Source organism: Balaenoptera acutorostrata, chromosome 5 (assembly GCF_949987535.1).
Source record: "Balaenoptera acutorostrata chromosome 5, mBalAcu1.1, whole genome shotgun sequence".
NCBI lineage: Eukaryota > Metazoa > Chordata > Mammalia > Artiodactyla > Balaenopteridae > Balaenoptera > Balaenoptera acutorostrata.
In genome coordinates this window covers 16,224,612-16,238,363 of record NC_080068.1, presented here as the reverse complement: position 1 = coordinate 16,238,363, position 13,752 = coordinate 16,224,612, and the positions used below count along the sequence as shown (strand labels likewise).

The following is a 13,752-nucleotide window of genomic DNA, read 5'->3' as shown; positions in this document are numbered from 1 at the left end:
ACCGCAAGACCCGAAGTCGTAGAGCGAGTCCAGTCCCGGGGAGCCTGGCTCAGGCTCTGGCGGCGCCGTGGAGGAGCTGGGAGGCGGCAGTCTGAGCTCCACTGGACACAGCCACGGGGCTCGGGGCGCGCCCGCTGCGCTCTCGAAGTCCGGGTCTGGCGCACGGCGTGAGGCCGGCGCGCTCCCACGCTCCCAAGCCGCTTCGTTCCTCAGGTCGCTCTCGCCTCAGCTTCCGCAGATAAACCAACAGCCGCTCTCCACCTCCGGCTCCGGGCACGCCGCTCCCGCAGCCCTCGCTTCCCTAACGCGGGCGGGCGGGCGCGCTCCCGCCGCCTCTTACGTCCCAGCGGAGTTGGGCTGGGCCCTCCACGCCTCCTGGGCGAGCCCCTCGGCGCGCCCGTGCGCACCGCACGCCTAGGTGACCCTCCTCGGCCACCCAGCAGCCGCAGCCGGGAAGTCTCTCCGCCCGCGTGAGAACCCCGAGACTGCAGACGGGAGCGCCTCGCTGTGCGCAACTCCCTCCCTCCGCTCCCCCCTCCTCTGGCTCGCTCTCCCTCTCCCTCCGCCCGCCCCCCGCCCCGCGTGCCTGTGTGTGCTCGGCACAGGCGAGGGGGCCCGGGGAGCAGTCCGGGCTCGGCGCGCGGCGGAGCTGCGGCTGCTCCCGCTGCAGAGGGGAGCGGCGAGGCGGCCGCGCTGCGCCTTCCCGGACTTCCCAAGTGGGGGGCAGAGCCGCCGCTCACGGAGCCGCCTGTTAGCAGGCGCAGGGGAAGCGGGACCTCCCAACTCCTCCTCGGCGCCTCCTCTCCACCCCCTGTTGGCCCCTGCCCTTGGAGAAAGTGGAGTGTGGCGCGCGGTCGTCGTTACTCCTTCAGACAGCTTCGCGGCGCACGGATTCCGCTGCTGCCCGGCGGGGCTCTCCGCAGTCGGCGCTCCTCCGTGTGTGCCTCCCCCCGGCGCACCTCTGTCGACGATGAGGAAAGGTCTGCGGGCGACAGCGGCCCGCTGCGGACTGGGGCTGGGATACGTGCTGCAGATGCTCGTGCTACCTGCCCTGGCCCTGCTCAGCGCCAGCGGCACCGGCTCGGCCGCTCAAGGTAAGGCGGTCCGCCGAGCTCCGCGCCACCTCCCTTCGCTTCTTCCTTCCCTCCTTCCTCTCCTCCGCCCCGCTTCCCCTGGCTTCCTTAACCCGCCTCGTCTCCCTCAACTGGAAACCACTTTAAATTCTACTTTCCCAACTAGTCAAGAAGCTTTGGTTAGGATGATTTTGAGTCTGTCTTCCGAGATGGGCACGGATGGGCCCGGACGCGCGGGGTGTCGGACCCACGTCTGTCTCCGGGCATGTGTCTCTTGCACTTTCTGCTGCGCGCTCACACGTTGTTGTACCTTGCGCACCGCGAGGTTTGGAGAGACTCTGCGCGCGGGTGGCTGCGTGGCCTGCAGGAGAGGCCCCGTGACGCGCAGAGGCTCCCCGCGCTGTGCCACGTCGGGGGTTGCCGGATCCTCGCTGCGTCTCTGAGCGCCACACGCCGAAGGGCGCTCCGCTACGGAAACGTGTCCGTGGCGGCCGAGGACCCGCTGGCGCCGGTGGCCCTCGGCTGCTGCTCGGGGCGCTGCGGAGACTCGCGGCGCCCCCGGACCCGCGCGCCGCAGCCCGCAGCAGGCCCCGGGGTGTGCGCGCCTCCTCCGCCCTCTTACCCTCTCCTCTCCGGCTCTTCCTCCCAGCCGGCGACGGAGAAGCGTAACTACCCCCCCACCCCACCCCGCCTCCCTCCCCCGGCTCGAGAGGGAACGGGCTGGTCGTTCAAACCAAAGCCGAAACTCCCCGGGGTAACCGGCCACTTTATAACTCTGACATTTTCATTTGATGCGTCTGAGCTTGAAAATAAGTGTCCGGGGCTCTGGGCAAAACCGGGATGGGGGAGAAGCTCGGCCAGGAGTTGCGGGTGGGTAAGGGAGAAGGGGAGGCCCGGGGGCTGGTTGCCTAGTTTCCCTCTCGCCCTCCGAGGGTGCGGTGATAGAGGCAAATCCCAGCCTTCCGAGCCTGGGAAGCTGGGTGGAAGGGAGACTGAGAGGAAGGAGCCCAGGCGCCCGTCTCCGGGGTCTCTCTCGGGTCGTCGGGGCCCCCAGCGCCCCCGCCACCTTCTGGCCAAGCCGAGGGCCCACCTGGGTCTTACCGCCCAGTTTTGTGGCGGTCGCCGGCTCAGGGGAGGGAGCTCAGCTCTTCCTTGGGATGGGGGCCGGGGGGATGGATGGAGGAAGCTTCTGCAGCGCTCGGAGGTAATCCAGGCATCCCATCCTCTCGGTCACCCTCGCTCCAAACTTGGAAAGCAGAGGAGGTGCGGCGATAGCCTCGACACCCCGGAGATGCTCAGGCATTCCGGAGGTTACCGACAGCGTCCCCTCAGACCTGCGGAGGCGCTGGGGACCAGGGAGGCGGAGGGGGGCGCTGAGCGTAGGCTAGTGTGTTCCGGGTCGGGAGCTAAGTGATCAGCGAGGCTCTGCGGATTAGCCACAGCTACTTCGGGAGTAAATTGTCCTGCTGCCTCGCTAAGTAGCCACGCTCATAAATCCTTCCTTCCCTTCTTGCCAGATGCCTCCCATCCCCGAGGTTCGGCCCTGGTTTTCTCAGTCATATGTCTGAAGCTTATCTGCCTGTCCATTCTACAAAGGAGTCTCCCCTGAGAATCATAAACTTATTGCAGGTTTCTTGAAATTGGGAGAAGTTCTCAGGACGGCTGCTGAGGGTGCTTAGAGGGGGTGTTTGGAAGTTGAAGGGAGCAACCTGATGAATTGTTGTGGAATCAACCGCGTGACTCCCTGTGGGATTCGCCTGCTGTTATTGGGCGCACAAAGGACTAAGCTATAGGGTGGGAGTGGGAGGGGGACCAGGCGGTGAGAGAACTGTTTGGGAAAAGGACAAGTTAAAGTCCCCAAAGATGCCAAATAGGAGACATAGGATCCCAGCCAAGAGCTTCCTATAGCCAAATTAAAAAGACTGGGTAGGAAAAAGGGTCAATAAAGATAATCAAACAGGAGATTGTGAGTGGATTAATATTGGAAGAAGAAGGGAGAAGAGATGAAAAGACGGTCAGGACAGACTGAGCGTTTGCCACTTACACTGTTTTCATCTTATAGACCAGGCAAGCCAGAGTTTGAGGATTGCACCTACTCTTCTGATCTTAAGTGGAAAAATTAAATGCATTCTTTTGGGTGTGTGCATTTCACTGCTGTTCTTCTCCGTTTAGTATATATTTTTTCTTTCAGTTCCTGGTGAGCAAACTAGTTATGTTTGAATCTGTGGTCTTTGAGAGCCACTATTCCACCACTTTAATCTTTGTTTTCCTCCATATTGCAGGATACCAGCTATTCCTGTGTTGTCTGCTAGGTATCAAAAATGTAGACAGCACCAAACCCTACTTTCAGCTTCTCTCACTCTCAGTCTATTCTATTCCCCTAGCCTGTTTACTACTGAACTACGAATACATACACTTTCCTTTCTGAGTCACACTCCTATAATTCTCTGATAGCCAGACCTTCCTTTCCTTCTAATGTCTTCTTTCTCCTCTCTCTTCGGACTAGATCGCTAGGTAAATCAAACACGCTGTTGCTCCCTCAAGGTATGGTTTCCTTGTGCTGAGGACTTAAAGATGGGAATAACCTATTTTTTTATGAATGGAAGTATGTATGCAGTTAAGATGAGAAAGTTAATTTAAGCACTTTACACTGTGGAAAAGGTTTTTATTCTGTTGTTGCAAAGATACTAGAAAATTGGAAGTTTTAGGAAATATGTGTCTCTTCAGAGAGAGCCAAGAAAATAACAGATGTTTAAGATAAAAAAGCAGAATGGGTGTTATTTGTGAGTGTACTTCGTTTTGGAACCGTGGTTTGAAGAAAGACAGCAGTCATTTTAAACTGGTCCTTGGGAGATTCTCTAGACTTTAGGCAACAGCTTTCTCCTTTCTGGCTATGTTCTAATTGTTTCGTTCAGGACTGCTGGGAACTCCTAGCTCCAGGGAATTTGTGGTGTTTCTGACTTTCAAGAATGAAAGATTTTACCAGGAAAAGGCAGTGTGTGTGGGGGTGTGTGTGTGGGTGTGTGTGTGTGCACGCGCGTGCGCTTGATCAGTTTGCTTCAGAATTAGTGCCCTCCTGTTTTATAAATGCATTTTATTTCTGGATTTACACAGCATTGATATTCCGCTTATCTAGCACCAACTAGTGTTATGAGTGTTAACACCACCAAACTCAGAACAGGAAATTACTGAAGATTCTAATTATATTGGGATAATTCTCTATTATTGTAAGATAATTTGTAATGTTTTTAAAACAATATACTTCTTCTGAGAAAAGAGTGAAAATTACTTTCATGCATTTATGCATATTGGTGTGGTACAAATAGACAATTGGCATGAAAGATTGAATTTCATGACAAGTATACCATATATTTTTCTATTTTAGGAGCAGAGTAAATTCATAAATTCACATTTGCAATTTGCAGTAAGGAAAAGTAGGCTAGTTTACCTTTGTTTAGAACAATAATTTCATGTATTCTAGCTTAGGGAATACTTAAAAGGCTTCAGAGAGCAAACTTTTCAGGTGCTTGCAGAGAATGAGGAACCATTAAATTGTTAACATGTATTGACTTCCTGGCCTTCTGTGTTCTGGATACTGGGGATTCCAAGTTCAACAAGACAGGATCCTAGAGCATCTCCCATTGTGGTCTGGTTGTCCTGGTCAGAATACATACTGATACTTTTTGAGCAACCCCACCAAGGACCTGAAGGAGGCACCGAGCTCTCCTAAACAAACTCTTAGCTTGCTTAGAATTATTGTTGCGACTTAAAAATAACTGTTCTCTAATGTATGCTGGGTTCTCCAATTAGTGCAAATAGCCAGAGTGCCTTAACTGCGTTTAGCACTTTTCTGATTTAGGTCATGGCTTTGCTGGAGCAGCAGAGGGAGTCATTCTCAGAAGAAACATTAAAATTACAGGCTGCAACCACTTCAGGAAGATAATGGGGACGCTTGTGGGGTGGGGATTGAGCCAGTGCTCTTGCCTTGCTCTTTTAGCCTATGTCTTTTTTAGTTTGACTTTGGTGTTTGTGGCAGTTAAAAACAAACCTGTTCACATCCCCACGAATTAGAAATCCATTAGCTCATTTGGATAGTGTATGCTATTAGAAGTAAAGTTCTGAACAATTATTGTGCACTTATTATGTCCCACACTGTATGCTATTTGTTAGGGACACAAGAGTTGAGGAGACAGTTTCGCCCTTCGAGGAAGACTGACTTACAAGCATATAATTATAATTTACTTTCTGAAATACAACAGTGGGAATAGGTATAGTATCTTCTGGATTTAAGCATCCAATGTTAGTAAACATAGGACCAGCTAGGGTTGTAGTGTGAGTGGTAGCAGGAGTTCCATGATTTCCGTGCAGAGAAACTTAAGGGTGGCAGTTTGGTTGGAAGTGGGTTGTTCTTATAGCTGAGTTTGCATCTTACTTAGATTTGATATATAATCGGTCTGGCTTTGGGGAGCCATGTGTTAGAGACTGTTAGTGGTGCGTGCCCATCCTCCCTGTTAGTTTAGTGGTTACCACTGCCTCATAATGCTGCCTCCACCACCTCCTAGCTGTGTGGCCATTGGTGAGTTATTTAGCATCTCCGTGCCTCAGTTTCCTCAGATATAAAATGAGGATAAGATATACTGTAAGTCATATTAGGGTTGAATGAATTAATACATCTGAAGTATGTAGAGCAGAATTCTTTGGCTTCCAACTCTGTAAACCATGGGCAAAGAAATCTAGAAGTTAAAGAAATTAAAGGTCAATAATTTTGAACTCAGAGTAGGGATTGCTGCAGACACTGCTTCCCCCAGAGCAACACATGGAGCTGTCTGAGGAGTTGCTCCAAAGTACTGCAAACTCCTGGACATGGCGTGGTTCTTTGAACAGCCTGTGGGAAGCTCTCTCTTTCCCTCGCCACATTTCTTCCTTTCTGCACAATCTGGGAAAATAAACCTAATACCAGTTCTCAAAATGCCATTTTAAGTCACAGCCTGTTAAGTCCTGGCTACAACCTCCACTCTTGACTTTCTATCTTTACAGTGAATATTGAAAGATAACTTTGCATAAATCCGTAAACACTTTTATGAAAAAAAAAAAATGCAAGTTCCATGTTTTCAGATAATGGTTTTGAGAAAACCAGCCCTTTATGCAAATGTGGATTGTTTTTCTTAAAAAAAAAAAAAAAAGACACAAGTGTGTCTAAAGATCATAATTGAATACATGATAAAACAACACAAAAAAATAGAGTAAGTCTCCTATATACTGAGTTCTGTTCCGAGAGTGTGGTCGTTAAGTCCAACAAAGTTAGCCGAGGTACCCAACTAACATAATAGGCTATATAGTACTGTAGTGTAATAGGTTTATAATACTTTTCACACAAATAATACATAAAAAGCAAACAAACACAAAAAATAAAGAAAACATTTTTACTTTTACAGTATGGTACCTTGAAAAGTACAGTAGTACCAGCTACATCACCGCTGCTTTTACGCTTGCTTCCGGACATCCTGGGCTTGAAATAAGGATATTGTACTACTGTACTCTATACAGTACTGTACAGTAAAGTACACAAAAGCACAACCACTTGTAGAGGATGCATGCACGTGACAGTGTACACCAGGCATGTGAATAACTTCCATGATTGGACATGTGAACGCATGTTTGCATATGTGAAAAGTTCTCAGCTTGAAGGTTCGTATGTAGGGGACTTACTGTATAGAAAAATAGGTTGACTTGAAGGCAAAGCAAATTCACCAGGACTTTCATATATTCAAATTATATTTGCAATAGAAAGTTTCAGCATCATAATTTAGAATAACATGAATAATCTAGATAATATATATTTTGAAAGTGTCACATTTAATTACTTCTGTTTGTTTAATGGTTATTGCTATTTTTTTCATGTTTGGTGTCTTTTTTGTTTTGTTTTGTTTTTTGGTTGAGCTATGCAGCTTGCAGGATCTTAGTTCCCCAGCCGGGGATGTAACTCGGGGCCCTGGCAGTGAGAGCACTGGGTCCTAACCCCTGGACAGGGAGGGAATTCCCTCATGCTTGTTATAAATGTTGTTTTCTAGCAGAATTTTAAGATAAAACTAGACATTTGTGGGAGTTTTATGTTATTCAGAGTTAAGACACATCTTTCTCTTACAGTATTTTCATTCTGCTTTTATTTTTGGATTGCCTGGTCTGCAGTTACAGAGCCCCAAATTTCTCATTCTTTTTCTTTCTTAACCTAACTCCTTAAAGCAATGTATGGCCTCTTCTTTGATTTCAGATTTTATTTGGTTTTGTTACTGCTTCTATATTTGTAGAAGAGAGCTCCATGAATCTGAGACCTTGGATATCGTTCCAGTATCACTCACTTAGTTCAAGGATGTTTAAACTAGAACAGAAACTCACAGAAACTCAGTGCTATGTTTTATGTGACCTTTTTGAAGTACTGTAAGTTTGCCTTGAGCAATATTAAAAGATCTACTGTCTCCTTTTTTCTAGTTTTTAAAAAGAAATCCAATAATTTAAAAATTTATAGTTTCTCTTATTTTGAGTATTTATAATCTCTAAATTTGTGGAGATTTTAATTTAAAAAGCTTTATAGTAATAATTTTATGAGCTAACAAGATAAAAAATAGTGTCTTTTTTTTTTTTTCTCTTCTCTACCTGATTAGAACTCTTAGAAGAATTTCTGCCTTTTCATGATAACCCAAAACATATTGGGTTGGCCACAAAGTTCCTTTGGGTTTTCCGTAACATCTTACAGAAAAACCTGAAGGAACTTTGTGGCCAACCCAATATATTCTGTTGCAAATATTTGGACTCTTTATAAACAAAATGTTAGAAAATATTGTTATAATTTTATAATTAAAAATGAGTTTTGGGTTGAAGTTTTAATGTGGTTTCTCACTTTGAGTATTCCTGCCCCCCCAAAAGTTGCTCCCTTAGGTTTATATAATGAGGTTTTGAAAGACACAGAAGAGTATCTCCAGGTACTTAAAACATATCTAGCCTTCTACACATAGTGTTAAAGTTACTGTGACATTAAATTGAAGTTATAATTTGGAAAGTGAGCTGTAGCTTTGAAAATGCCAAATAGGCAGATATTTGTCCTTATGTCAGTATGCCTTTTATGAGCAGTGAGCAGTGCTTCAAAAGTGCTTTGGTGTGGCAAAAGTATAAGCCTAACATCTGAAAACTCCAATGTTTGGCGAATACCCTCTTCTAATTAAATAACTAACCGTGTCTCATTGCCAGTGTGGTAGTGGAACGAGAGAGAGAGAGAGGAGCCAGGTGAGACTTCATTTCATTGATGTGCTTGCTACAGTTCTTACTTAAAACATGAGGACACCAAATAATCATGTTAACAGATGATACTGATTAATCAAATTTAACTCCAGAGTTACCAGTCTTATTTATTTTGAAATGTTGTGAGGATAAGGGTTTTATCTTCATTAATCATTGTCATTTGGATCCTGTGGCTAGATTCATTTCTCAGCAATTATGAGAGCCATAAAAATGCCTCCTGTAGATGAACGTGTATTATCTCTTCTTCTAACTAAGGATGTTAAACAACAGAAACTCCCTCAGCACATTTAACAAGTTTATTGATGAATGCTAACATTTCTCAGTTTTAGTCAATGTCTTAATTGATTATTTAATCATGAACTGACTGAACTCAAATGTAATTTATTGTCTTCTCTTTTTTTCTCTGTTCAGAATAAAAACCTTATATATGAACATTCATTTCCAGTGAAAACACATTAGTGCTTGCACATTAAAATGCATCTGTAGCCCAGTTCTAAGGGTAAATATATCTATGAGTAGAAATGGATTCAAAATTCAAGAAAATTAGTGTGCCTAATATAAAATATGAAAGAGCAGTGTAGAAGTAAAGTATGCCATTTGTACAGAAAAGTAATTATTTTAAAATAGTGCATAATGTACATTCTCTTAGACAGTAAAAGTTTAGTGCAATATGATAGGGCATGTGGTGTAATAATATCCTCATAAAGTACAGGCATAGTGAAATATGTTCATGTATCAGATAAAAGTAAAGGGGAACAGTTTGGGACTATTCTAGTCTCTATGAATTTGCAAGTTCATTTTTTGTATTCAAACTGAATATTTTAGATGATTCTAATATCTTTTTGGAATTTCAAGAACCTAAAAAAATTATTTCAAGATCTAGATCAAAGACTACTCTTTAGCAAATGGTATTCTCTAACTTTTACAGGAACAAAAAGTGACAGTCAGTGAAGAAAGTACTGTTGCTGTTTTATTATACGTGATTGTCAAAGACCTGTGTTATCCCTGATCCAAACCAAACAAATAACCAGATTACTACCACAACAAAAACTTTATGATTAGAAAGGCATAGTAAATAATGGCAATTTCACTTTAAGCATTATGTCTGTGTGAAATATGTTGACATTTGAATTTAGCCTTTGCTAAGGGAAAATGATATATTTTATCTTCCATTGAATAAAGAGTTTGCCAAATATCCACACTGTAGCCACCCAGTGGAAAGAGGCAAGTTCGGCAAGCAGCAATCTTGGAGTCATTCTAAGTAAAACAGTAATTACGTTACCTGTCATTTTCTTTAGCAACTTTCCTTCTTCCTTCTGTATCTCCATAAGGTGATGAGATAGTATGAGCTTTAAAATGTGTTAAGTATCAAATTCAAGGATTGAAAGAGCCTAAGACATTTTCCTCCCAGCCTTACTACAGCCATCACCCACAGAGCATGCAACTTGGTGGAAAACAGAAGCCCATTTCAGAAACTGCTCTCAGAAGCTGAGGAAAAACAGGCATGTTCAAATGATTTATTGCTTGTGCTATCGGAATAGAGACCTAAGATCAGTATTTCATCATAATATTATTCAACGGGCACTCTGACTTGAACCTTTATATAAATAGTCTTGATACACACCTATTTCAATTAACATAGCAAAAGAGTTTCCAAAGTATTTAAAAGATGTATTTTTGAAAGAAGTTACATTTGGATTTTGCTTGAACCTGTTTGAGCAGGATGTACTTGTTTGAGAAATCTAGACTTAAATCAGTGGTATACTGATACACAGAATCCTTTAAAGATCTTTATAAAATGCATTGATATTTCCTCAGCTACTCTTAAACAGTGCCATTAATAATGTCAGTGTTGTAGGTTAAATCTCACCTGTACATCAGAAATTGAAAAGCATTCTTAGGATTATATGGGAGTTATTAGGGACAATTGTCCCAGAAAAGAATTTGCTTAAATGGAGTTTTATCTTTAATATAATTACATTTTTAGGAAATGTTGCCAATATCTTTCTCTTATATATTGATCAAAATATATGTTTATTTTTGTTATACACACACACCCCCCACAGTGGAGAAAGTTAGAGCTTACTTACTATAACCTGATGAAAAAATAGAGAAGAAGGATGGCTAGAAAAAGTTTTAACAATAGATATGTTTTCCCAATAGGGATGGGGGTAATCAGTTTATTGGATTTATTAGAAATGATGATCACATGAAAGATATACATATTTTTTTAATCAAATTAAATAACTATGGAATTATTTCCTAGCAGGGTATTTCTAGGCAGACTCTTAATGGAGTGGAGAGTTACAAGGAGTAGACATATATAGTTCAGTAATTCTCTGTGAGCATATATATATATATATATATACACACACACACACACACATATGCTTGCACAAATTGTGTGTGTGTGTATATATATATATATACACACACTCACACATATGCTTGCACAAATTGTGTGTGTGTGTGTGTGTAACTTTTTTTGTTTTAGGAGAGTTTATTTTCAAACAGCCTTGGCAATATCCTTAAAAAACAGCAAAACCTATCAAACAAATGAAAACAAACTTTTACTAAAAGAAAATTCATAAGTAGTCATTGAATAGGGAATCAGGTTTCATCACTGGTTTCTAACTGCAAAATTATATTCTTTTCTGCAAAAAGTGCCCTGTTGTCGACCAGTAGCTAAGTTGTTTACAATAGTGTACAGTAAAGATACGTCTGCCTCATTCGTGTGGTGGCTTATCTGATAGAAACAATTTCTTCCTGTCCTCCAGATGACAGAGACTGGGGTATCTCCACGTTCACTGGCTTATTTCAAACACGTGGAGAAGAACTTCTGTATTTTCGTACACAGTGGACTATAATTTTTTGACCAAAGGAGGTCAGCTATCCTGTGTGCATGAGTAAAGTCCTTCATTCACATGTGGGAACCCCCTCTTCAGGAGAGAGAAAGTTTCCCCTGGTAAGCACCCTGCCTGAGGTGACCTCTTAATGATCGGGCTGATTGAAGGCGAAGTCAGTTGTGTTGTTTTTCCCTGAATTCGGTGATGATTTGAATAAATTTTTTTTATAAAAAATAAAATGGAGTTAATAAAATGGAGTTATGTTTCCAGGCTGCAGAATGTTTAATTTTCTTGGACTCCCTCAGGTGCCCTACAGGTGGCTTTATTTCCAGATTTCTCCATTACATCCATTGATAACTTTATTTAAATAAAGATAAAGTTAGTTGAGGGGGGAAAAGAAAGGTTGTTACTAATGAAGAATATAAAAAATTTAATTATGCATAGAAGGATAATATACTGTCTTGCTTATTTTTAATATATTAAATGCAGATTAATATATATTTACGTGACACATCAATATGTAAATGTTAATTATTGCCATATGTTTCCACATCACTTGGCATTTATGAGCTAGGATTTTAAAAGATGCAATAAATTCTAATGTGCAGGGAATTGTTTCCTGTGTTCTCTGTCTTACATATCATATGTTCATGGATGATATGGGGTTTTCATAAGAAAATATGTAATACTCTGTTAAGAAGAGCAAAGTAATAATAATGTCCCACAAAGTTTTCTGACTGCAAGTCTAAATGCTCATGAGAGAGGTTTCCTGTTGAATGCTGAATTGCAAGGTTAAAAAGAGGGTCTTAAAGATAAGAGTGGATTCCACAGTCCTTGAGTTTGTTTTGCATTCAGTGACAGTCACTAAATTAGGGAAAGGAATGTTCAAACAACACACTTGAGGAAAAGTGATTTTTATAGAAAGGAGCCATTTCTGCTAATAGCCAGTAACTGCACGTAACCCTGCTGACATTAAAAGTCCATTAGCTAAGCCCAGTTTAAATAGCAGCTGATGCAGTGTCAGCTAAATGTACCTTGGAATTTTTTCATATAATGCAGTAATAGCAGTTCCATAATTTTTTTCTAAAACTACATGCATTAAGTAAAACAAATGCATCTGATAGTAGTGGCAGGGCTGCTAATAAGCAGGCAGAGATTTGTGATGAAACAAAAGTAACAGTCTATATAACAGGAAGATAATAAATGGTAGTGATGGTTTTAAAAGGGAGCCTTTGAGAAAAATCATATGGAGAAGCTTAAGCTGAAATCCAGAAAGAGTTGTTTCCATAGAAGCGCATATTAATGTGCACAACTTTGAGATGCTCATTTGAAGTGAAGTGACTTTTTACTGTCAGCCTCAGAGTTTAGTATCTCAGTGTATTTTGAAACAACAGGGAGCCCTCAGACCCTGTTATGTGTGTAAATGGCAGGGAAGTGGGGAGAAGGGGGTAAAAGGGAATTGAAAAAGGAAAACAAGTGAAAAGGTGAAAACAGAGATATAACTTCATGTGTGTTAATACCTTTAAGGTGATTACTATGGTACTATTTTTAAGCAATATGATTTATTAATGCTGCCTACAATGAAATCAGAGGTTGAAATGTTGATATTCTTCCCCCCTCCTGTTTTTCCATCCTTTGAATATTTCCCAGTCTCCATTTTAATCCTCTGAAAGACAGGAAGTTTTACTGCAAATTTATAGTAGAATCCAAGAATTTTGAATAACTCATCTTAAAGAATTCTCTAAGACAGTGTTCTGTAACTATGAGACCATTGTGAAGACAGTGAGGGTTGCTCAGTTAATCTAGTGCGTGAGTTGACAAGAGGGCAGTAATTAATGAGTGACTGTCGTACTCACACCACTGTCACGTATTACGAGAGCCTCCATGCTGAGCACCCCTCCCCATTATCAGACCAGCAGTAAAACCCTGTACAGGCAACAGTGGGGAGCTCTGCTGAAGCTTATGACCCTAATCACTTGGGTATAAGCTTCGTGCATATTTTCAGAATGGTCACTCGAATTCTCATCGCACTTTCTAGTACTCAGAATTATTTGTCATTCTAACCTGAGAATTTATTTAAAGTCTTACCTGAGATATCACATCTTTTGTTTATTTTTATTTTAAAGTTAACTCAGTTTTCTTTATATGATTAAAAAAATACCTCACATAACCCTGCGTTGCTTGAAAAGGGGGGAAAAAGAAAAAGAAAGGAAAAGGAAAAAAGAAGAAAAGGACTACTGTTTAATCACAATGGGGTGGCAGAGATCTCCCTTTTATGTTCACAGATTTTCATACAAGCATTTCATAATAAAATCAAGAAGTTCTCTTTGGTGTTGGTAACTGTTTTAATTCAGTTCAGGCCACTCTAAAGGCTTATTTTTGAATGAATTGGAAGCTTCTAGAGAAAGACTTTATGCAATTAAATTCCTAACCAAAATCCCATTTACTAACATATTGTATGAGGGACTGATGAATAATCTTGTCTTTAGTATGTAACTCAAACATTAATAACAGATGCAAATATGCCTCAGTTCAAC

The 13,752-nt window shown here is 42.3% G+C and overlaps 1 protein-coding gene across 4 annotated transcripts in view; it reads left to right on the top strand.

The window, feature by feature from the left end:
* Positions 1–520: 520 nt before the first annotated feature.
* The window catches only part of UNC5C (unc-5 netrin receptor C), a 401,808-nt gene continuing 388,576 nt past the window's right edge, over positions 521–13,752 (top strand). For all 4 annotated transcript variants that reach the window (XM_057547099.1, XM_057547098.1, XM_057547097.1 and 1 more), the window contains exon 1: positions 521–1,094. In XM_057547099.1, the coding sequence (XP_057403082.1) occupies positions 971–1,094 (124 nt within the window). In that variant the 5' untranslated portion in view covers positions 521–970. The remainder of the gene's footprint in view (positions 1,095–13,752) is intronic.